Below are 26,067 nucleotides of genomic sequence, written 5' to 3'. Positions count from 1 at the left end.
ATTGACCATATTCACGCTATCAATTAGGTCATATAGAAATGCACAGCAACCCCTACACATAGCCTTCATAGATTATGAGAAAAGACTTTACTTATTGAAACTTCAGCAGTCATTCAGGCATGACGGAACCACAGAGTAGAAGAGGCATATGTAAATGTACTGCAAGATATCGATAGATGCTGCAGAGGCACCGTAGTCAACCATGAAAAAAGCAACGAAACAGCGATCAGTAAGACTGCCGGGCCGAGAAACATAATCTCTCCAGTACTGTCCACCGCGTGTTTCAAGGAGGTTTTCAGCGACCTGGATTGGGAAGAGTTGGAGATAACAGTTAATGGAAAATACCGTAGTAATCTGCGTTTGGCTAATGACATTGCCTTACTCAGTAACTTAGGGACGGATTACAGAGCATGATCAATTGCCTGCGCAGGCTCAGCAGAGGGGTAGGGGTCGCAAGCCTCGCAGATCATGGATGACAGTTTACCAGAATCCCCCAAGAGGAAAGTATACAGCAGCTGCACGTTATTGGTACTCACCTGTGGGGCAAAAACGTGGAGGCTAACAAAAAGGGTGGAACTTAAGTTGAGGATCACGGAGCGAGCCATGGAAAGGAAAATAACAGGCATAATGTTAAAAGACAATATCGGAGCAAAACAGGTCAGTAAATGCGATTTAGTGACATCCTAGCCTAAATCAAGAAGGAATGGGCTTGGACAGGGCATGTAATGCGAATGCAAGATAAGCGATGATTGTGGGGGGCGGACTGAATTCCAAGAGAAGGCTAGCATAGCAGAGGACGGCAGAAAGTTAGGTTGACAGATCAGATGAGGAAGCTTGCGGGGATGAGGCAGCAGCAGCTGGCACAGGTCAAGGCTAATTTGAGAGATATGGGAGAAAATTTTGTCCTGCAGTGGGCTTAGACTAGTCACGGTGGCGATTACGGTGATGAAGTGAGTTTTTAAACTATTTGAAGCAAATGACAGCACTGAGAGCAAGGTCGTCTATGCGATCGCTTCATGTTGCTTACATGAACGTGTTGTTATCGTGTTTAAGTGGCAAGCTATCTCTGTTGACCTTTCCACCCCGGGCGTCGCCCTACTGGTCGCTGGACTGCTTTGTGCACCTGGTGCAGCCAGACACTCCCCGGAAATCAAGTTATCGCTCGCTGAGGTGACCTGTTCGCCTGGCAGAAGGACGGCGTAATTCGTAGCAGTCCAGCGTGTAATATAGCGAGGCCAAGGCTGGAAAGGCCTTGTAGGCCAGTCTTAGGCAGACCCAACATGATATTGACAGCGGTTGCAGGGAGCAAGAAATCACACGGAACTCGCACCCTAGGCGTGTAGAGTGCATATTTTCAAAGTGGTTCTCCACATCGCTTCAGGCAGTAAGCTAAGGAGGGGTCGCTTGGAAGTAAGCTTTACGGCTCTTTTGAAAGGGTATTTCAGTACACATGCTTTTAGCATGTCTCAGTGTTAATACTGCAAGCGGAAACTGCAGGGAGCGCCACGTCTTTTTGGTTAGCCGCTGCAAATGGAACATTTTTCTTTTAGCGGGGTAGGGGTGAGCAACAGTCACAAGTATCAGAATGGTTCGGGAAAGAATGACTCAAGAAGCATCATAGGCGAAAGTTGTTCGCAGATATATTAGCGCCCTGCTGCGCTTAAGCGGCCAAAAAGCCTGCCATAACGATCAGTTACTCGTGACGACACTTCCAATAAAAAGAAAATTGGACAGAAAGAAGAATCATGCGGACTTCACGCAGGAAAATTGAATTGATCTTTTCTCTCATTCGCATGGCCATGCATACTTCAAGCCAGTTCGGGGGAGCGTCTGACCAGGTGCGCGCTTATAATATCATTGGGTAAGTTCCAAGCAAGTTTCGCCCTTACTAATGTGTGCGTTGCATCCATTATACCAACAGTTCTTCGTTCTTATAGGCACTGTTGATGTGAATTTCTACCTGGCGTTCTAGAGTATTGGCTGATATGTCCCGCTGCTGCTGCTTGCGAACACTTGGATTCGAATATTGAAAGAGACGGTAGATACACGGCGCGAAGACACCAGAAGAAATGCTCGCGCATTCAGAGAGAGCACACTAATATTCACACATTCTGCACTGTCATCCGCCACAGTGGCTTTCGAAAGCCTTATGCAAACTCACTAAACGCCCAGCTAAACCGCGCCTGTAGTTTTCAAATTACTGACACTGAGACGCTCAGTATGACGACGTCACACACTGTGCAGGTGAATAAACGCGAAATCCAGAATGGCGAGAATATACCGCCGAACCAAATAGTTGTCAGCACATTGCGGTATGACAAAACACGATTACCACAGCAGGAGAGGAGAAGGGCACCGCAACGAGTCAGCAGCGGATGTAAAATGAAGCATCAGTTGCACACAATGGAATAGTTTGGTTTCGAGTACGCAATAAAAATATGACAAAGACAAACAAGAAAATAGACAATTGAATTTACTGACAAAAAGACGTAATTCCCCAGCCTCTAAAGCATGTAAAGTCAGCAGAAAGTGAGACCGAAACGGTTGCTTCTCCACACTGGAAAACGAACAGCTGGCACAGAAAAAGACAACGCAGCGGCGTGCAGTTCGCCTGACAAGGGTCACAATCTGTCACACAGGATGATGAACAGATAAGGACCCTTGAATTTCTGATGAACGGGCGTAAACTTTTCGACGCAGCCAAAAGGAAACGTGGGCAAGGAGATTAGCTTTGTTTAAGCGAAGAGACGCATGCTGTGGATTTTCCCGTGTTTCGTGGCGCTTATGCTCTTGATGTTTCACAGCGACTACCACAACCGAGCAATCTACTCACTGCGCTTGTTTATTTGTAATACCGAAAAATGATGAGGAATCCTTTCAGAATGTCGGTTTCCGAAGGCTTGCTTCTCAATTGTGACCACAACTGTCGAGTTCGTCGTTATTTCTTAGAAAGACCCGTTATGTATTCTAAACGGCTGTTGAACTTAGCGCTGAGGCGGTGAACGTGAAAGCCACAACGCGCACCGTACGTGACTGGCAAACTTTATTGTCCCGGGTTTCTTACTCCCCACCGCGCGGGCGCGACTAGCTGGCAGTAAACGTACCGAAGAAGGAATAAATACTGCACAAAGAGTGAGCTGGATTACCGACAAGAGCGCTTGGACCTTGTTTATGGCAAACGTGGCAGCTTGAACACTGAGAGGAAAGATTTCGCGTGAGAAAAAAACAAGAAGAGAGAAGAAATCGCATCCGGGTACTTTTTCAGAGTGAATGGTAAAAAGCGTAGAAACCCGAATCTAAAAAGATGCCCGATGTTCGTTCGCAAGCAAACAAGGTAGCACACAACTCACATAATATTTATTGTCCCGTGGGAAGGCGCTGTGAATGTCCTGGTGCAGTGCAAAATCACCGGCACTGGTTATAACGGGTTTTGAAGAGAGATTGGTTCCAGCGTCAACTCGGGGAGTGTCGACCCGAAGACCTCTCCCGTCCACGTCACAATGAATCGATTCGGCTGGAGCTTGAGCAATGGAAAAGGAGGCGCTTAATATTCGGAACACGTCTCCGTAAACGCCCCCCCCCCCCCCCCCAAAAGAAAAAAAAAAACTCGAACAGGGCCTCTCGTTCTTGGAAGACGAAACGAACGAAAGTATGGTCGTCATAACGCGCCGTATTTTCAACGTGAGCAGCGAGGAGAACCTATTCTGGGAAACCCACAGTATTCTAAAGAAGCGACTGTAGCAAGGATTCGTGCACTTTATGATCACAGGGTACGGCTTCGAGTGAAGATGTGCACAGGGACTTCCCGTAAGCTCCATCGCGTAAGTAACATAATGCGAACATAGATTAACTGAATGGGCGTTGCGCATACAAAGCGTCCCGTTGGGAGAGGCAATATTGAGAAGAGTTGGTCATTCAGTAGAGAAAAAAAATCTTGGGAGAATTCTTGACTTAGCTTTAAACATTAAAACCCTTTTTAAAAGGAGTTTATAAGCATGAAATGATGGACGCATTAACTCAATGTCCAAGAATGCGGTTCTCATAAAAGTTATGAGTGTACCGAATTTTTTTTTTCTTTTGGCGCCCTTAAGTCTCCAAACCCTCGCCACGCGAGTAAAATAGTGCGTCTGGAATTGCGAGTTATGTTACTTTCATTTCAGTGCTTTAGAAGGACAGACGTTCTATTCTGCAGTTCTCCTTTGACAGTCAAGGCTTTTTTGCAGTTACAGGGCACCTGGGAGAGAGGGAACGTCTTATTAAGTTTCTGCACAACCTAGGGCAAACTCTTTTATCAAAGCCTTCAATTTTTTGATAGCCTAATTTTTTAAGCAAGTAAATATATATGAAAAAAACGCATAAAATTCTTTTTCCGGCTCGTTGTTATATTTCAAGTCGCCTAATGCAGCTGGAAAACAAAGAAATTTCGCCGGACGTTTACCCTTGTTATAATGACGATTGCATCGAGAGCTGGAGCGGTGCGCAATGTCGATTGCAGTTCATCAGCTAAGAGTTGGGTGTCGAGAAACACGTAGGAAATTTTTCTGTCGCCACGACAAATATTATAGTATTTTTGGCCATCAACTTGTAGTACCAACAGAATTTTCTGTAGTATTGTGTTGCCCCTTGTAGTGCACTCTAAACACGAACGCTCATATGGGAGTAAAAAGAGGAGTAAGCTGTCCTCTGTATCTCACTCCCCTTTATAAAAAGGAATGCCCTAGAGGACGGGTTACTCTCTTTTTGCTCCTTTTTTTTAGAGTGTACTGACAGAGTTACAGAAGTATGCTACAGAAAAATACTACAATGCTGCAGGAAAATTTGTCGCTGCGGAAGAAGGCAAAACATTCTGTCGTATTGTGGGCAAGATTCTGTCGTTTTTTTTGTTTCTGACTCGGAGTTGGAGTAGTTGGGTACAGGTCAGGGTGAGAAGCGGGTGTGCGCGGGGAGTAGGGGTGTAAGGCAGCCGTGCGTCAGACCAGATCGTGCGTCACACCATATAAAGCGGGCGTCCGGCCTGAGAGACAAAGAAACGATGAGAGGAGAGAAGGATGAATTAAAGGAGAAGAGGAACTCCTGACATCACAGATGTCGTCACTGCGTTCGAATCAATCAATAACTGACATTCTGCTCAATCAGCGAGGCGCATTTTCCTAATGTCGTGCATGACGTCTCTCCATTCCTACCAATCAGCTTGCAGCGCTGTCATGACGTTATGTGTTACGACAATAGACAAACTTAGCATACCGGAGACGTACTAGCCGAGACGTATACCGGTTTACCGGACCACTCCTGTGCACGCGCAGTGGTCCTACCCGACTGCACGCTTGCCACTGCGCATGCTTATCTCCCGTACGCAAAACCGCTATACGTCTCCTCTAGTATGTCTCCAGTAGGCTAAATCTCTATAATGACGCCACATAAACGGTAAACCTGGGCTCAGCAGCTGCCGATGTCGAAAGCTTTAGAGAATATTAGACCTAACTACACTGCGTAGTGGTTCGCCTGATGAGATGAAAGGATCAGTAGCGGGCGACCATTATTCTGTTACGCTATGAGTGTAGTTTGAACAGTGTGGCGTGAGGCTACGGTACAATTAAGCGTTTATTATTGACACCAGCCTTTTCTGCTGGGTTCTAGCATCTCGTACTCTGCACGTTAAAGCAGATAAAAGCTAGCGATCATCGCCACTATTACTGCGTTCAAGGATCTTAATTCTTATTTTCTGCCGAAACGTTGTCATTCAGAATCCAAGAAGACCTCTCTTGCATCTCTTGAGGCACATAAACCTTGAAGGGCGGGTCCCTGCATGAGCCTATCCAGCCATCGGCATTTTTATCCACTCTCTGTTTCCGGTCTTGAGTTCGTGAGGTCACTCTCCCATCTTCGCCTTCGAGCCAACACATTAAAGTTTCGTGCGACTTAGGCCGCCACTGGAAATCGGTCGAACGAGCACGATACAGCAAGAAAAAAAAAACTGAATTAAGATATTTCTTTTTATCATTGCTTGTGTCATCCCGCCAAAAGCGAGAGTTTCACGCGAAAGTCGCCAGAGAATGTTTCCTTCATGTTCCGCTGTGGCATTTGTTTGCCCGCTGAAGAACCGCTGGCAAAAGCCATAACGTCTAAGCCGAATATCTTCAAACGCTGACGTCAGCCCCATACCATAAACTCGCATCCCCGGCATTTCCCGTGACCGCGTGCGTTCCTCGGTCATAGAGTAAAGTAACTCGCACGTGATCAACGACGCTTGCGCACGCTACGGGGATTTCTAACTTTCGGAACAGGCCGCGATAGAGATGGAAGGCCTTCGTCACTTCCTCCTCGGGTAACACCTGAAACGTTCATTCGCGGACGCCGTGGTGAGATGGAAGACGGAGATGCGAGTTGGTGCGACAGCCCGGTGCAGTAATGTATACGGCGCCGATGGGCGATAAGAATACAATACTCCGGGTGTGCCGCACTTTCCGTATTTAAGCGTGCTTAATCTCGACGAGCGGAGAATTGAAGCCGGCGAGCGCGAAACTTTACCCGGAAGTCCTGGCGGAAATTGGTGCTCCGCAGTCACCGTGCTTACTTTCTTCGGATGAAGGTGAAAGGAAACAAAGAAATATATATACGCAGAACTAAACGAGATGGTGGACGTAGCGACAAAATACGATGTATTCTGGTGAATATACGCCTTCTTCCTGTACACTTAGCCTTTTTTTTTTATTTCGACATTGACTCCGGGCTGTGTGCATTAGTGCTATCCTCGCTGTGGTTGCTGGAAGAAGAGAAACCAAGGACAAGAATACGCCCTGCGCTGTCTTTTCTCTTATGTTTTATTTTTCTTTAGCTCGTTGCCTGTTGAAACGTTGGTTTCCTGGACAAGCTTCCAAGGTGCAGGAAAGAGAGAAAAGCAAACGAAGACCAGGAAGTAAATGTAGCTTCGATGAGTGTTCCTTTTCATTTTGCGCTTAGGTAAAAGCGCCAAGAACAACAGAAAGCAGACATGCGAAAGAAGTGGAACCTGACGCGAGAAAACTTCAAGTGGACTGTCATCGGTCGTTTACGAAGGCCATTGACAAGATGCATCGAAAGCAGTTCTGAGCTATATGGAGTGGAAGGTCAGGAAGGTACCGATGAGAGGTGCTGTATAGTGGAGGAATCTGAGTTAATTTCGACCACCTGGGGTTCTTTAACATGCGCTGACATCGGACAGTACACGAGTGTTTTTGTCTTTCGCATCCATTGAAATGCGGGTGTCATAGCTGGGATTCGAGCTCGCACCCTTGAGCTCAGCAGTCAGACGCAATAGCGACTAAGTGGCGGGTCAAAGTTCTGAGAGAGTTCGCGTTGTATTTAACGCACGCATTGCAAAGTAAGAGAAAAATTGTAACCATGTGAGACAGTGGTTAAGTGTAAGGCATTGCATCACCTACAAGCACGCCAGCAATTACATCTTCCTGTTCGTGTGGAGTTATTTGATACTTGTGCATCTCTATGAACCATAAATCAATAATCTCCGCAAGAACGGTGACAGTTGTATTTATCAAGAAGACCAATAGGGTCCCGTATTCAACTTATGTCGTCATATGGTCGTGCCTGGTTTAGCCAGCGCCACATTTCCGTATTATTTCTGCAGCAGCTGCAGTTGCACTCGTGGCTATACTTGAACTAGGCTTTGTTAAGGTTTAGGGCAAACTAGAAATGCATAAGGATATACTGAAAGCCTTTCATTAGGCTAGCGATGTTCTATTCCGTAATCGAAGAGTTCCTCAGTTATATCCCGAAGTCCCTTCTTCAACCCGTTTTCCTCAGCAGGAGCTTGAAAACTCCGTCATTTTGGAAAAAAAACCTTCTTAAAACTTCCTATAATTCCATCAAAATTACATTTTTCGCCAGACATTTATTCCTCAAATTCCATGAAAAAGGGTAAATTCTTCGAATGAAACATCACTGCATTAGGCTTACAAGAACCGGGTGGACATTCAGTGCACTCCTCCGTTTTGTTTTTTTCCACGGGGTACTATCAAAGCAAAAATAATTGTGCATACAAACTTTTCCAGTTAACGTGCAGCGGAAATGGCACCGCAAAATGCTCCACTTTTAGGCAGAACTGCACGTCCATAGCTTAGCCCACTTTTTCTGGACGCAATCTCTTGCGCAGATTAACTATCTGACCACGTTGCTACAAGAAACATGCTCTCGCACGTTTCCCTAATCCTCTCGAGCGTGCGTGCTCGCATATGTGTTAGCCGTGAGGCTGCGCAGCCAAGCGTGAAGCCCAACGACATTCATAACACGGTCACATCTGGCGAGCGTCGAAGCAAGCGCTCCTCGTCACGCATGGTGTCACACTGCAATTCCTTTCTCTCCAAGAAGTAGCGGCTGGCTTAACTTAACACCATGCAGATTGCGGAACGAACAAGATCACGCAAGTATCACTCCGTGAAGCGCATGCTAAGCCTCGTAAACCCATAAATTTCAAGCCAGCAAGACATCGGTTGCTCCTCGAACGCAGTTTCATTATACTAGGAAATGATACGTAAAGCTGTTCAAGTCGATCACAAACGCACTGTACTGCATCAGGATTAACTGTAGCCTGCACGACCACGCGTTTTTTACCGTGAGCTGGAATACGAAGGGAGCGATAAAATCTGAACGCTTGGTTTTTAGTACCAGCCACCCAAACGTTCTTGGTTTCAGGACTTCGTGGAGGTAAAACAGAAAGAAAGAGAAATCCTGCTGCACTGCTTTCATTTCCTTACCCTCTCCTGCTTCTTTGGGAGAGACTAATACATTAGCTGCAGTACACCGCCATTCCCCCCTTGAATATCACCCAGTGTCATAGCCATTTTAGTCAGGCTTAGTCAGATGACCATGGAAGAGAGAGAAAAAAAAAGAACTTTAGTTTGCACCCGTAAAAAATTACTGGGGAGAAGGCTATAGCCTAAACCCCCATTCATTCCCCTAACCATCGGCCGGAATCTCTTGGGACTGAGCGGGGGTCAGGGGGATACTGATGACTTTGCCACGGAAAAAACATTCTTGAAAGCTGGATACCCATGTTTCCTACGTTACATATTTTTTCTTTTTCACACAACGTGCGACTAGAACGTTCTGGCACCAGACAATTCTTCAAGCCAGTCCTGTTTATGTGTTTTACCAGACTTAAGCACTTCGTCGTTTCTTCTTGTTAATCGTGTACATCCCTACCTTAATGCCCGAAATGAAATGGGAATTGAGGTATCAAGTGAATAAATAAATCAGAAATGTCAACGAGGAGGTGAACACCGCAGTTTTTTTGTGACGACGTACTACGGCTGAACTGCTGCAAACAATCCCTCACTTAGATATCGTCGTCAAAATAAAAAAAAAAAGCCGCCGCCACACAGTTTTTTTTTTTCTGGCAGATGTCAGAAAGGAGATAAACCGGTTCACATTTCGCGCAAAGCGATAAAGATTAACCATTAAACCTAGTAGTCAGGCATCATGTCCGCGACGTCTGTGGCTATAGCAACAATACAGAAAAAGCAATACAGAAACTAAAGAGACGCACTTGCATCGCAATCACGCGGCCCGGAAGCCGAGGCCACATAGTCGCCGAGTGCGCGTGTACTAGAAGGGCGACTCGACAAGCACGCTAGCTGTGTCTCGATTTCCTACACGTGGCGTCGTCACAAGGCGCACCTTGAGATGGAGTGACCGATATGAGGCAAGGGCCCTTGAAGCCCCTCATATATTTTGCCATTTTTATTACCGTTAGCTCACTGCGCACTCGTGTACTTTTGAACATTCGCGTCATCCGATGCAAATCAGGGTGTTATGCACAGACGGCGGCATTTTAACACGGCTGCGATGACGCGCATAGGCCGCGTCTGGCGCAACTGATTGACTTCCCTCTGCAGTGAATTTTAACACCACCGATACGAAAGAAAACGAGGACAAAGAAAAAGTGGCCTAGCTAAGGCAAACGAAGTGGACTGTGGCGTGCATACATGCTACTGGAAGCAAGTTTGCGACGACAGCGGCATATGATTTTTTTTCTTGTATCTTAACTATTGCTGGCTCTGTAGTCGGATACAAGTGAAGTCTGCAGTGAAGCCCAGCTTACTTTCAGGAGCACAGCACAGAATACCTCCGCGACAAAAAGTAGTCTGTTGTTCAAACTCTTCTTGTTACCTAAAAAGAAGCTTATCACAAGAAAAAATTACAAGCTCTAGGATTTTGATACTTGGCTTTTCTAATATAGACAATCTTTAAAAACCTCATTTCGTTTACTGGTGCTATTGGCCAGTGGAGTAATACAGCACGTTGCGGACCGTGGCCCAGTGTTAATAATAATAATAATAATAATTGGTTTTTGGGGGAAAGTAAATTGGCGCAGTATCTGTCTCATATATCGTTGGACACCTGAACCGCTCCGTAAGGGAAGGGATAAAGGAGGGAGTGAAAGAAGAAAGGAAGAAGAGGTGCCGTAGTGGAGGGCTCCGGAATAATTTCGACCACCTGGGGATCTTTAACGTGCACTGACATCGCACAGCACACGGGTGCCTTAGCGTTTTTCCTCCATAAAAACGCAGCCGCCACGGTCGGGTTCGAACCCGGGAACTCCGGATCAGTAGTCGAGCGCCCTAACCACTGAGCCACCGCGGCGGGGCCAAGGCCCAGTGTTAGCAACTGCTGTTTTTTTTTTTAGTTGTGTCCTACTATAGCATCACCCTGTTCGAGGCGAAGGAAAATTGCTTTTCGAGAAAGGAAAGGCTCTATAACTGTGGTGCTTGCTGGCCAAAGTGGAAAAGGAAAGAGCTTAGCAGTATCGAAAACGCACGGCCTAAGGCATATTGTGGCTGTTATGGAGTAAGGAAGTACATTACTTACGTTGGTCACCGTGCGAAAATAAATGAAGGGAAGGGGAATGGGGTGTTGGAGTTAGGGAAAGCGGTGAGAAAAAGTCGCCAAATTGGAAGCCTTCGGATTAATTACGACCACTTAGGGTTCTTTAAGTCGAATTTACGCCTCGTAGAACATAGGCGCTTTCGGATATTGCCCCAAAGCGACGCTACTAGCGCGGCTGGGACTGGTGCTCAGCACTCGAACTTCATAGCCACTGAGCTACAGAACTGAGCCTAAGTCATCCTGTTGGACACCGGTAGGCACGTATCCAAAGGAGGGGGGGTGAGTGGTTGAGGGGGCCCAGGAACCCCCCTCTCTCCCCGAAATCAAGTTCAACGCACCCCCCCCCCCCCCCCTGTTCTCTTCGCAGTGCTCAAGCAGCTGCCAGCGCCCAACTCCCTCCTCTCCGGAAGCTCGAAAATTAAATAAAGCCCCTCCCGAAAAAAATTCCCGACTACGTGCCTGGACGCCAGGGCTGCGGAAAGCACAAACTGGAGAGCATCCAGCCAGCTTATAGGCTACAGCGCGAGGCTCTATCTCAATGCCAGCGCAGTTCGAAATCCGCTCGACTTATGCGCGGTTGTAAACAACGAGAAGGTCTCGATCGCAATGACCACGTTAGGTTTTGGAAGGAGGCAACGAGCAACCATGGCTAGCGTCTATTCCGAGTGACACGCTTCCACAGTCTTGCATGTAAATGGCGAGAGCGAATACTCAGAAGGCGTATTCACCGCCTGGCGTAAGCCCAATGCCATTTTCCTCCGCAATGGCGCCATCGGCCGCGCCGACCGTCTCACGAGTGCAACGAGCTCGTTGAACCGTGCCGAGGAGAATCCCACGATCCTTCGCTCTGGCACGACGCTTCGATGCCTCGGCCGTATTTCTCTACAGAGGGAATGCACTTCCCAGACCGTCTTATTAAGGCGCGGTTTCTCCCAGCTCGCTGAGTGAGTGCGCTTCACCTAGGAACCACAACACACACACACACACACACACTATATATATATATATATATATATATATATATATATATATATATATATATATATATATATATATATATATATATATATATATATATATATATATATATATATTAGCAGACAAGTTAAAGGAAATGAGGGGCCCGTTTGACAAATTTATGAAGGGAGCCAACAGTCACCGAAACCAAGGTGCATAGGGGAACGTTAATTTTTTTTAATGTGTTATGCTTTATCAGTGGGATAATAATACTTTAGATTAATAAATCGCTTAAAGAAAATTACTTATAAAGCAGCAGAAAAAACAACCATGCCGCCGGTGGGATCCGAACCCACGACCTCCGAATATCGCGTCCGGTGCTCTTACCAACTGAGCTACGGCGACGGCTGTCCAATCTGCTGCTCTCGTGGGTATTTATGTTTACTGGGTGTATATATATATATATATATATATATATATATATATATATATATATATATATATATATATATATATATATATATATATATATATATATATATATATATATATATATATATATGCGCCCCCAGTCTCAAGAAGAGTGATGCGGCACTCTGCCGTAATTCGCTGCGCTGATACGCACAGGCAATAAGCCCGTGAACGTTATGGAGGTGAAAGTATCGAAATTCAAGCAGGTAGCTGACGCACGCAGAATAGCAAAGAGATGCCGTAAAGCGTTCAGGGGACGCCGCGGTTGACAGCGTTACACCCCTCCCACACATACGCTCGCATACGTGTGCCTCGCGAAATGCCCGGTGAACGGCGCATGTATCTTTCGAGGAATCTAGCGGCGCACGTCAGCGACCGAAGGACGCAGCCCCCAGGGGAGCAGCCCAGCCGATCAATCGGTCGTTCGGTTTATCAGCCGCGAGATTACGCTCCTGCTGCGCCACCGCCATTATAGATGCCGCTTGGCATACAGATTCGGGTCGCTTACCTCTCGCGCGCAGTGTTTCGGTACGTTGCGTGGTTTTTGCTCACAGTCCGACGCCTCCCGTTCAGGCCTTGAAACGCAAACCTCCTGGCCCGTTTCTCGTCGCGTGGCTCGTTCTCGATACATTCGTGGGAATGAGCGCGAGCGACAGCTTACAAAGTCTAGCGGCGCTGACACACACACTGACGATCTGTCAGGCGGCCTGCCGCTAGCATCGAGCATAGTAGGAAGTTTTAGCACGTGCCGTGACTCGTTTTCCTGTTCGAAACATATATAATGCGGAAATGTCTTAATAAGGAAACAACGGCCGCGGCGGTCGAATTTCGATGGAGTCGAAATTCTAAAGGCCCGTATGATGTGCGATGTCAGTGCACGTCAAAGAACCGCAGGTGGTCGAAATTTTCGATCTTCACTACGGCGTTCCTCATAGCCTGAGTCGCTTTGGGGCATTAAAACCCTGTAAAAAAGTAATAATAAGGAAACAGCCACGCTGACTTCGATGAAGTTTGTGGGATTTCAAAGAATGCATATTTAGATTCTCCGCCTTGCGCCGATATTTATCGCTGAAAGGTGCAATATTTTTGAAAGTGTGAACTAAATCTTTCAGCAATTCTGCGACTTGGCCACAATACCGCGCCAAATTTGTGCACCCGAAAATTAAAGAGGCACTCTAAACACTAATACACCCATCTGGGAGTAAAAAGGGTGTAAGCTGTCCTTTAGTGCACTCCATTTTATAAGAGGGAGTGCGCTTGAGTACAGCTTACACCCTTTTTACTCCTTTCTCTTTAGAGTGAAGAAGTACAGATGATGGAATGCACGGCGTGAATGCGGACCAAAGTGAATGAGGTGCTGTTAGACGCCCAAATGTAGTTGTATCTTATTGTAAACGCGACTATATCATGATTGAGAGAGGGAAACAGGGAGATGAATTTATTGAAAAAAAAAAAGGTTGGCTCGAGGGATAAAGGGGGAAGGAAAATAGGGGGCGGGGATTGTGTCACCACTGACACGGCTAGCTTCACGCGACTATGGTTGTGAAGTCATGGCACTGTTTCAGTTAATGGAACACTGAAAGGGAAAACTGGGACGAGGAGGCCGGTATGCGAGACGCGTTTTCAGGACCACTTTGGTTTGTTCACTTGCCTCTACAAAGCTGGCGGATCGGGCTGGCACCAGGGATATAAGAACATATACCAAACCAAACCAAACGCTCTACCTTAATCGATCGGAGGACAACAATGAGCAATCGTGTATAGAAGAAAAAATAAACAATACAAACTCGGAGCACGTATTTCCAGCAACCTATTTCAGTCTTTTACTCCTGGCAGCGTACACAAAATTTAGGAATTTATCCTTGTTTCCGTGCCACGTAGAACAACAGCTAACACTGCCGTTTCCCCACAGACGCTGCTTTCTTTAACTCCCATTGGCCGCTGCACCGCGGCTTCCCAGCAGGCCCTACCCTTCGTCGATAGCCATACAATACCGTTTCATGCCAGGCAGTAGAGGTCCGCTGAGCATTAAGTCGCGTCGCGGAATGAATCCTCGCGTTGTGCAAAACATGACATACTGTGTACTCTCAATCAGAACTTAGACTTTGGTATCCCATCTCTCAAACAAGGTACTTTTTTTTTTACGAAAACGATTAAAAAAATTTTCCCCATACTCTCGCGGCAGTAGGGCCGTGATTATAGTTGCAGCGGCTCATATTTGCTCTACTTCCACGAATGTGTGCAGTGGCTACCGAGTACAGGCAATCACCGCCAATCTCCGTGAATGTGTAGACTTAGCTGCGCGTTTACGCGTCCGACGATCTTGACATTTTCCCGACCAGCCTAGCCTGCGGCCATAAATGCATTCGCAGTCTTCGTTAAAAGTACACTGTTCACCGCATGAGCGCCCGAATCACAGTGGCTCCACAGTGCGTCTCCCGTTCCATGCGTTTATTAACGTCCTTACGAAGTTAAGTGGATTCCAGTGTTTCTAGCTGTAGTTTTGATATACGACTTTTCTTCATTCCGTTTAGAATAACCAACGCTCTGAACATTTGATCATATCCTAGAAGCGTGCGGACCATGTGACCACAGCAATCGCCAGTGATCACTGGGCTCACAAAGAACACTAAAAAATAGTTTAATTACATGCCTAAAAGCACAGCAGTACGTTTTGGTGATATCTGAGAAAAAAAAATATAGGCACGCGGAAAGCACAAGTACACGACTAGGAAATTTGGATTCCTCCGGATAGGCCGTTGACACCGCAGTTAGCATTGCCGTTGTATGCCTTCCCCGAACCTTCTCGACACTCACTTGCTGGCCTATACGCGTATGCCTTGGAGGTGAGCCTGAACTGTAAGGGACACGCGCATTAAGATGTGTGTGCTTTCGTAATACACCACTGCGGCCTTGCGATTTTGTTGGGTCTATGAGTAAACCCGCTTAAGGGGCAGTAGGTGGGTGCAGCACGTTTATTGTCACTTATCTTATCTTTGTGCGGCTGAAGCTCTGCAAGCTATGTAGCGTCAGTATACGCAGATGCTGCTTTAGGTTTTTTTCAGCTTATGAACTCCTTTTAGCCGAAACAATACACAGTTTGGCACGCGAAAAATAGGTTGGAGGAAGCTGTGATGGCAGGCGTTTCGAAACGTGAAGACTCAGACCGGCGAAGCTTGGGAGCTCTGCTGCACTTAGATGCGCGCGCGTTCTTCCCTAAGCTAGGCGTTACGAAACTTTTGGAGGCGCTAAAAGCGATTCGAAATCGAATCACGTACGAGGGGCTGGTGCGACCTGGTAGTCGATGTTAGTCGGCACGAGGTACCAGTTTAGAGTCAGGGCATTCTAAGAGCGCTCTGGGAGGCACGAACATGTATTCTCAATAACCGAGCTTGCAGAGCGTCGCTCTGAGCCTTGTGCTTACTACGACCGCGACAAGCGCGCTTGCAACTTAATGAACTAAAAGTGCGTCATCCTAGCAAACTGCATTTTTATTTCTGAGTGCGTAATCCTACTAGACAGCATTTTTAGCTCTAAGTTATTTCAGCATTGCGCCGCTAAGCGCTTTGTGCTTTTAACAGGAAAGAGAAAAAAAAAGGGAAATGTAAATAAAACCGGTCTTCAGGGAATCCCTTCAACGTCTAACATACGCCACGCTAATTCGAAACGATGCGCACAAAAATGCGTCGGGCAGCGGGGATACCTCATCTGGAACAGACGTCGTCTAGGAACCGCGGTCGTTTGTTCTTGTATATTGCTAAGTGTGGCGTATGTTAAGCCTCCTCGAATAGTGAGTGAATGGCCTAGAGCGCATTCCGAATGCATCTGTAAGGATAGAAGCACCGCATTTGTAGCGAAATCTACATTGGCCACGAACTCGCAGTTTCGACGTGCTCGCACCGCACCACGTGACCAACCACGTGACTGGTCACGTGACCAACCGCGTGACGACAACAAGCCATGCAACCAGACTAACCTGGACTTGCAATCAAGACTAACCAAGGCTAACCAAGCTATGCTACGTATATGCTACGTGCCGGTACGTGTATGTTACGTATATGTGTATGCTACGTGCTTTCGCTACGTATATCCTGGCATAGCCGAGCTAAGCCACTGCCAATTTTTTTGCATTCCTGTCTAGCACAGCGTTTGATGACCCTGCCTGTTCTGAGAAATACGCGAGCCCCCTCGCATTTGGCACGAGTTGTTCCCTAGCCTTTAGTTTTGTAACCTCTGCGGCTCTTTTCGTTTCCGTAGGCTTTTAATGGTAGGAAAATCGGTACTTCCTGTAACTTCGACCCGGAAATAGCGCCACCGCAAAGGGAGACACAGAAATGCCTTGGAACAATCTTGCAGCAACCTCCTGCGTATTTTTGACATAGCGTATTTCGTTCTATTTCTGCTCCGCCTGTAGTACGTCCTTGGGAGTTACCTGTGGGGTAATATCATTGTTATCAAGCTACGTGCCCTTCTGGTTTTACTCCCAGCTGCGAGGTATGTTTCAAAGAAGGTCGTGCGTTCTAGGCACGTTAGACATACAATGAAAAGCAATATGATTTAACAACGCCATGTTCGTTTGAGAGTAAGGGACGTAAAAAGGCGCTCATAACAGGGCTGTTACGTTATGAGTTACAGGACGTTATGTTACAGGACGTTATTAGTATTTGGGTGTGTTGGCTTCTGTGGCTCTTAAACAGATTCACAGGCTGGGGTTGCACAGAGCATGTTCGCTAAGGTCCTGTGTATGGCTCGTCTAAGAATTTTTTTTTTGGTCCCGAAGAACAGTAGTTCCTTTTAGTGGGACGGACGGAGTTCCACTGAAAACTAATCAAATAGAGGAGTGGAATCTTGCTGTTGAGGATGGTTGATGACCGTAACAAAGCATGCACAAAGTATATAATTTAGGGCGTTATTCACACATTCCGGCCGCGCGCTGTTTCAGCCGCTTTATGAGCATGTAGGGGTGTACCCCTCTGTCAAGCCCGTCTTAGGCTTTTTGGGTACACTCCTAACATCCACGATGTTGAAATGAAGGTATTTGTATTTGTATTTCATGCCGCCGTTCATTGTCCATAAGAGCGGCGATATAAGCGCTAATGACGATCACGCAAGGGATCGAAGCAGCGTAGACATGTTATAGACACGTTACGTTATCACCCTTCTACAGAATAAACGATTCTACGTCTTCTAGGTAGTAGAAATTGCAAGCATTTCAATCAAGTGCCAGCAGCTGTCAAGTTCCTTCTCCTTAGTAACAGAGAATTCTCATCAACTAGCTCTTAGAATAACAGCTGCGAAAGCAGCACCAAATAAAGCGGAGATCCTGTTGTGAGTGGTTCAAAAAGAAAATGATAAAATAATGAGATAAGATTAAATAACGACAAGGTGTGCCTATGGGCAAATGTACTGCAGATAAATAACAAGCTAATAAAAATGGCTTGAGCGTACCTATACGTGACCTCCCCAACAAGTGACCTTGCCGCAGCAAAAATTTATAACACCTCGGCGCTACCGAACAACTCGACAGGTAACAGCGCGCAGCGTCCGTAAATTGTTCGCACCACCAGTTTAATAATCGAAGGATCTACTTTTCACGTAGAGAACACGCTGCGACACGCTATAAAGCCATCACTTGTTATACTGATAATCTTCGGCTGCACTTGTCTTACTTTTCCATCCTAATCAACGGCCGATGACTCCCCTGCGAGAGGCTCAAACATTCCTACTTCATGTAGCCTTGCTTCGCCTCACTTCGAAGCTATCGTATCGATTCCACACATCGCTTAGTGGACACGCAACACTCAGTGTTATAGGCCACGTACCGGTGACGTTAATCTCGTCCTATTCTACTGTATATAGTATTCCAACGGCGAAGACACGACCGTAAAAGCCAGGCATCCGTACAACACGCACGCTCCGTTTGTCCCACTTCAAAAGTTATCGGGGAGGCCTTCTTGACAGCGGGCAATTAAATCGAATTGGTCTCGTCCTTTCTGCGTGGCTACCTTCTTTCGGCATCAGCGGCGCTGGCATCGAACCGAGACGGCCACGTGGAGAACCCGTTCTCTCGCGCCGTGCTCCCAAGGCAGCGAAGGCTGCGATCGGTCAAGGCGCCATTTCGCCAATTAGGTTGCCAATCCCCCGGCGACCAAGGGCGTTTCGCCAAAGAAAGCTGCCTAGGACCGGTGCAGCTGCATCAGCGGCACGCATGCAGACACACTGAACAGTTTCCTCAATATGATGTTGCGTAGTCGTAGTGTTAAGTGATGAGAAAGGAAAGGAAGACGGGTGGTCCCAGGTGCCATGATGTTCAGAAAAGCGAAAAAAAATTGATCTTGCGCTATGTAATACAGCGTATCTAGGGTGCGGTCCAGTTCGGGTTGCATGACAGATGATCTGCAGGGTACACTGTAGCACGTATAGAACATGCGTCACTTATGCGCTAACTGTCTCTGTTCGTTCTGTTATCTGTGTCGTCACTTGGGTTTCAAGCTGCAGAACATTCGTAACGCAGTGCATTTTACACGGCGACACAAGAGGCCTCTAGCCTGTGGGGATACGTAAATATTATTTGTGATAACACAAGGACATATATTAGTAATTACTGCAATGAAGTTTAAAATATAACCCCCCCCCCCCCCCCCCCACCACCACCACCACCAAACTTATTTATGTCCTAAAGCTGCTGGCACGACTCACTAGCTGCCATGAATGATTGATCTCGGCGAGCGGCTAATTTAGCACTCTCCGTCCGCCTAGTTTTAGCAGTCCTTATTACAAATAAAGACCGCCGTCTAGACTGCTTCGTACTTGTGTGTACGCCTTTATATCTTAGAAATTCTTTACCGCGAATACTTATTTTTTAGCGTTTTCTGCCAACCCCTGTTTCCAAGGGTAAACACCAATAATTTACGTGAAGTTGAATACTTCATCGAAGATTTTTGTTCGTTGACATGTCTGTCTCGGATGCAGGAATGCGTGCAACTCTAAGCAGGAAAAAAAGAAGTGAGCTGGAGAACGAAGTGTGAGGATAATGATACAGGCAGCGTGTGGTTTGTTTTTAGGGAAAAATCATTCAAGATTCCGCTCCAAGTAAAGAGCTTGAGCGCTTTCTGCCGTGACTTTCCGCCTCTCAGCCTTCCCGAATTCTTTTATCTGTTTTGTTTTCTTGCCGCTGAAAGCAGTGTTGTGTAACGCCTAGAAAAAGCCAATTTCTTTCCTTCTGTGCGGTGAATCCGAGTCTGCTGATGTGCCCAGACATACCTCCCTTTATTTATGCTTTCATCTGGTCCTCTTTTGCTTGAATCTGCTTAAGCAACGTTTCTTTGGGATGTACTTTCTGAATCTCCGGCAAAGTTGGGGGGTGGGTACTGATTCGCGTTCGGTTTCGTGCATTTCCAGTTCCAGCCGCTTATTGCGCTGTTGCAGGCACGTTGAGAAATTGTGCGTACCTGAACAGACCAAGGCTCAAAACAGATTGCGATTCTATTAGCAATGCTGACTGATAAGGCGGGAAGATGACCATTATAAGAAGGGAGCTTAAAAAACTGTGCCTGTGAGTCGGGTTGCGTTTATTCTTGAAATTATAAATGATACACTGTAAAAGGAAAGGAGAGTGAAAGAAACGTCTCTCACGAAGCACTAAATCAGACGCAGCGAATCTAGGATAGAACGAGAGGAAAGTACATTGAAAAGAACAAATATAAAAGTGAATGATGACGACCAAAGCAATGACCTGGAAACTAAGACTTGCTGATATAATGCCGCGCAGTATACTGATCGCGTGTACACCATGATTCGCCTTAAGCATAATACAAGCGCTCATTATTCCACTTGTTTTCCTGAACCAGTTCGTGTACACCTACGCTTTCTACGAAAGCGCGAGCATGCAACAGGGATGTCACAGGGGTCGGGCAATGAGCCCGTGTATCGCTCATGCTTCGGACGTCACATGGGTTTCCGCTTCAGGAGGGACACGAGAAATAGTGGAAGCTTGCTTCATGTTCAAGGCGCGTCACGAGACTTATGGGAGCCCTGCATTTCAGATGTTAGGTCAGGAAGTTCTAGACTGTAAGCCAGGGCCACAGTTTACTTCTTTATTCATTGTTTTCAATCCGCTCTTCTCCCTACTTGCGTCATCATCATCATCGTTAGCCTGACTACGCCCACTTCAGGACAAAGGCCTCTCCCATGTCTGTCCAATTAACCCTGTCGTGTGCCAGCTGCGCACACCGAAGCCTCGCAAACTTCCTGATCTCATCCGTCCACCTAACTTTCTGCCGCTCCCTCTACGCTTGCCTTCCCTTGGAATCCAGTATGTTACCCTTAATGACCATCGGTTTCTTGTCTTCGCATTACATGCCCTGTCCAAGCCCACTTCTTGCTCTGGTTTCGACTAGGATATCATTAACCCGCATGTGTTCCCTGACCAACACTGCCCTCTTCGTGTCTCTTAACGTTACGCTTATCATTTTTCTTTCCATGGCTCGCTGCGTCGTCCTTAACCTAAGCTTAACCCTTTTAATTATTATTCACCTTTCTGCCCCTTAAGTTAGAATGGGTAAGATACAACTGTTGTGTACTTTTCTCTTGAGAGATATTGGTAAACTGATATTCATGATCTGAAAGAACCTGTCAAATGCGCTACATCCCGTTATTCCTCTGGTTATTTCGCTCTCGTGATTCGGATCTGCGATCACTGCCTGCCCTAAGCAGACGTAATCCCTTACCACTTAATTCCAGCACCTCACTGCCACCTGTAAACTGCTGTTCCCTTCCGAGGCTGTTGAACATTACTTTGGTTCGTCTTAGTTTTCGTTGCGTATGTGACTTGAAACCGGCGGATAAGGTGTCGAGAGTCAACAGATATAATTGTCCTTGTAACGTTTCGGAAGGTGACAGTTTTTCGCAGCGCATCAATTGCGAACATCAAACTTATTACGAAGCAATGCAATCGCACTTCACCATGGCAGAAATAAGGAGCTTACTGAATTAGCGGGAATGTTAAGAAAGTTGTCAAATTTGTATTGCTCTGCTCAGATAGTGCTTTGAAAATCTGAGTAAAAAATTCACTAACGAAGAACATATACTGAACTCTGCAAGCGAGTGACTATTACAGAAAAAAAAAATTCAACCTTTGAAGAGAGAGTACAATAACAATGGCAGCTAGAAGCCGGCAGGTCTTGAAAGTCAGGTAAGAATAGAGGGTTTAGCCGGTAGGAAAAGAAAGAAAAGTTGATGGTTTGTTAATCGTTTATGACGGTTTAACGTCCTAAAGCGACTTAGGCTATGAGGGACGGCGTAGAGAAGGGCTTCGGAAATTTCGACCACCAGTGGTTCTTTAACGTGTACTGACATCGTACAGCACACGGGCCTCTAGAGCATCAGAACGTTGAGACATGAAATATCGTAGACTAAGTGTGAGAAGAGAAAGTTAAGAGGAGCAGAAGACAAAAAAAATGAAGAGAAATTTTTCGGCAAAACTTACATCTGGGTGCCTCCAGGAAGTTCTTGTCCATCTCGGGCAGGAGTGCAAGCTGCTTTCCGAACCCATTGTTCTCGTAGACGGCGTCCAGCTTGCCGTTCTCGAGGGGCGATATGGTGAGGAGCACCGGTTCCTTATCCATGGCCAACTCTGCCTCGGAATCCGCTACCAGCGCCGTGCTTCACGAGACCCTCTTAAAAGCCCGCCAAACGGGGCCCGAGCGTTTGGAACGCGTCCGCCTCGCAGCCACTTCACTGAACAGCGCGCCGGCAGCACTGAACGCGCCGCTATTTTCCACCTGTCTCCCGGTCGACGCTGAAGTTCATGGAAGTCACGCTCGCGTCGTCGGCCAAGGCACACAACACACGACGGACAGGAGCGCGGCACCGCCTCCTTTTGGAGCGTAGCAGCCGTTTCGGTGTAAGAGGAGCAAGAGCACGACGCCAGCGTTGGAGAGCGGAGGCGTCACTATGCTCGCTCGCGCGCCCGCGGTGAACGCGAAGGTGAAGGAGGACGATGGTCGTGGCGGCCCTCCAAGCTTCTACCCTACTACCGCCGTTGTTGCAGTTCGCTTCCGATCATTCCCGATGTCACTCTTTCTGCGCCATCAGGCACCGATGGGCGGGGGCAGGGAGAGGACGGTGATGCCGTGACGTCAAACTTTCTTTAGAAAACAGGTTTTCTTGCTTATCGCCATCTCTCTCGCGCGGGACGCGCGCTCTCCGTGAAAGTGAGGCACGCAGTAAGCGTTGAAAGAAAGTGAGGAGGAGAGAGAGAGAGATGGGTGAGGGGGGCAAAAAAGAGGCGCCGCTGCGATGGTGTCTCGCGCGCATAATGTTCTGCCTCCGAGGATGGACACGTCCTCTTGGCGCTTGCCCGGAGGCTATCTGGGCGTCCGCGGCGGGCAAACGGCGACGACCTTGGTGGGTTGGCGGTGCGCGTGCGGTCGCAAGGTTAGCGGCGGCGGCGGCATGAAGCCGGTGATTATTGAGCGGCTCTTGGCGGCGCATGCGGCCGCTCGCTGCTACTATGGACGCGTGCGTGTGTACGAACCTTGGGAGCAGGCACACCGTGCGCGGTTTCCTCTTTCTATGCACTGTGCGGCCACGGCGGAACGCGATGGAATGCGACGCTTTGCCAAAGCTCTTACTTGCACCGATCGGCATCGTGTGCCGCCGTGGCCGTGAAGCTGAGGAAACGCGCTCTGGATATGAGCGGGCAATCGGCGCTGTCGTAATTTCACTCGGGGACAACCTCCAGACGAGCACGGGGCCGACGGAAATACGTCAGATGTCGTTTTCTTTCGTGCCACGGCTGCAGCGGTAGGTGATGGAAGATTAGCGCACGGAACGCCTCTTTTAAGTGCGCTAGCGCTTAAGCCCGCGCTCAGGGAAAAACTCGCGATGCTTTCTTAAGCCCCAGGAACTACCCGGTGGCAACCTGCCCAGGTGTATCCACATTTATAGGTCGCCTTGTGAAACTTAAATCTGGTTGCTCCAGAGAATATGATTACTACGCAGTTAACAGGTGTTTGCTACCTGCCACGGTGGGCAGGTTGTATTCACGTCGCGCGGCCATCTGACGTAGGTGGCAGGCGGGCCACGTGTTTTTCTGCTCACAACGTCGCCCACAGCGCCGGATTTTCTGCATAACAGGAGCCGCGACATATAAGCATTAATAGGACGACTGTAATCACTAATAAGCATTGTGTCATGTACATACTGTGCTTCAACCATTCAGTGGAAACACACGCAACACATGAAGACACTTGATATAGTATAGTCACCAGTATAGTCACACAAGAATATCATGAATAACAAAGCACAACCACGATAAATAATTCAAAATCAAGGAAACATTGCAAAACCAAGATAATCAAAGCAAAACAATGGGCATACAGAGATAGTGCTCCTAATTAGCATTTTGGCCTAACAACGCAAATCCACCGTCTTTTTTTGTACATTGTAACCACAGACTTCATTCTTGTGCTCTTTACCTCACTGATAACCTGCCTCAGTGCGCGTAAAATAGTAGCTAAAGTGCGTATCAAAGCATTAGTAGCCCATACGTGGTACTGCAAGAAAGCAAAGTGCCGTCGAACTGTAGCACGGATATGCCTAGCAAACGCAGCAAGCTGTGTTTTGCTTTGCAGTTAATGTCATAGCGTCAAGGCCGAAAGGAGTCTGGCATCTGGTACTAAATATGCTGCCTGCGCCCCCGGTCCATATATCCTTTCAAGCTGCATGACTTAACTTTTTTTTTCTTAGCTTCTACTCGCCGTCAGCGCAGCCTTGCTACTACTGATTTGCAGGTTTGTTTGACTGTACGCTAGACAAATTTTCCTCTTATGGTAGTCTTTCAGAGCGCAGAAAACAGCTACTGTGCGACAGGCCGAGCTCATCGAGGAACCAGCTTGAAAAGACATTCCTTGCGTCGTGTGGGCATTTCGTGTACGTGCGGAGGTCACCTCTAGAGCTTGTTATGGAGTCGTTCGCTTCGTTCGTAAGTGACTATGGGGTGAAAAACCCAAGAAATCCGGCTACAAGTGAAAGGGCATGCCCGCTTTGTGTACACACGAATGTACGTTTATTATGTAGCGATACATTACTTCCTCGTAGTGAAAGCTATCATTCCAACCCACTCATATCTGCGAGGAAAGGAGAAAAATCAGCACGAATGTTTCTTTTTTTTTCCTTTTTAAAGCCGTGCGCGTGAAGATGTTATGTAATTCATCATTTCTTTGGAGTGCATCGCAGTTTTTTAACGTCGAAAAACATCAGCTCTATGCGAACGATACGCTACGCTTCTCTGCGAACCATAACGGAACTTAAACAACAAGGTTCTCAGTAAAAAAAAAAATCTTATGTAGAAACAGGTTTAGCAGAATCTACGCGCCGGGTAAACTACGGAAGAAAGTTGATTGAATCTATATATTTCTACGTTAGAGAAAAGCAAGTATATGCAAAGTTCGAAAATTTCTCTCCATGCATAATACGTTGGGGAAAGTTCGCTTTCGAACGTAGGCATATTTTGCACGAAAAAAAAACAGAACAAAAGAAAAACAATGCGTTGCGCTTGCAAACCAACGAATTCACTCGCTTCAATCGTGGAGACAATGTTTCACACAGCAATACGAGGAAGCCATATCGTGATCTACAAAATGGTCTAGTGGAAGAATATAACCATAATGTCGGCGATAGTCCAACAGGCGTCTCATTAAATTCGGACGCGTGAAATCATCTCGTAGGTCCCACCTTCGAGCTCCAAAGCCATTGTGTCGAGGTAATTACTCAGCGTAGCGGCTCCCCAGTGGATCAAAACATCTGAAATTATACAGCAGGAAAACATCATCATCTGCCTGTTGTACACAGCTTCCTCGAAGTACAGAATATTACTAAGTTTTGTGTTAAGGTGAATTCGAATCGGCGATGTGGAAAATGCGGTTATGATGTCCCAAAATCCAAATCTAAGTTTGAAGCACGAGACGTGCTCCGGGCACCGAAATGCTCCTTTGTGTGCTACAAAGTGAGTCGGCATGAATGGGCCAGTTTGGACGCAGAATCTGAATACGAATCACCCATTGAAACACGTTTCTGGTTGGCGGAGTCTGCAAAGGCGTACTCGACCACCGATTAAAATTCACCCTTAGTGTTCTCATTATTTTTGACGGGTTGATGTTACGTCAGCAAGAAAATTTGTTAGCAGTGCGCAAAAAGAACCGAGGGCTTAAAAACTCTGGTTGGTTGGTATATTTCAAGTGTTCTTAATGTCCCAGTGCGTATGCGACCCGCAAACACTTATAGTATCTATTGTTATTGCTTACTATTTACTATTTGCTCTTTAATAGTATTTACACGCCACTTAGTAATTTTTTTAAGTATTCTGTCCTCGAACCACGCTAGCGTTATTTATTTTTTAAATTTGTGCCGTATTTGCATCAAGCCCTTTAAAACAACGGAGACCCTAAAGGTAAATTAGTGATGGGGTGTTTGTAAACATTGCAATGAGCATTTAGGGACTAAGCTCTGTGCAGCCATTCTGCACTGGGACAGAAGGGGAAGGTTATGAGGAAAGAAATGACATGGCAACGGCCTCAGTCAGGTTAAAACAAGGAAATCGCCGAAAGGAACGGCATGAAGCGAGGGAAAATTAGCGAAGAGAAAGGTGTACAGGAGCGCACCACGCGTGGGCATGCGGCATACTTAAATACTGTGGTAGGACGACAAAAAAAATTAAAAAAAAGAAAATGTCCCTGCTCAACACGTCGTGTACAG

The 26,067-nt window shown here is 46.8% G+C and overlaps 1 protein-coding gene across 1 annotated transcript in view; it reads right to left on the bottom strand.

Moving 5' to 3' along the window:
• The window catches only part of LOC144136740 (ATP-binding cassette sub-family G member 1-like), a 60,590-nt gene extending 38,208 nt beyond the window's left edge, over positions 1-22,382 (bottom strand). The window contains exon 1 of the mRNA XM_077669316.1: positions 21,797-22,382. Within this exon, the coding sequence (XP_077525442.1) occupies positions 21,797-21,935 (139 nt within the window). The 5' untranslated portion in view covers positions 21,936-22,382. The remainder of the gene's footprint in view (positions 1-21,796) is intronic.
• Between the last annotated feature and the right edge of the window lie 3,685 nt (positions 22,383-26,067).

Source organism: Amblyomma americanum, chromosome 6 (assembly GCF_052857255.1).
Source record: "Amblyomma americanum isolate KBUSLIRL-KWMA chromosome 6, ASM5285725v1, whole genome shotgun sequence".
Lineage (NCBI taxonomy): Eukaryota > Metazoa > Arthropoda > Arachnida > Ixodida > Ixodidae > Amblyomma > Amblyomma americanum.
Note: the sequence above shows the minus strand (reverse complement) of the source record. Positions and strands in the feature narration are given on the sequence as shown.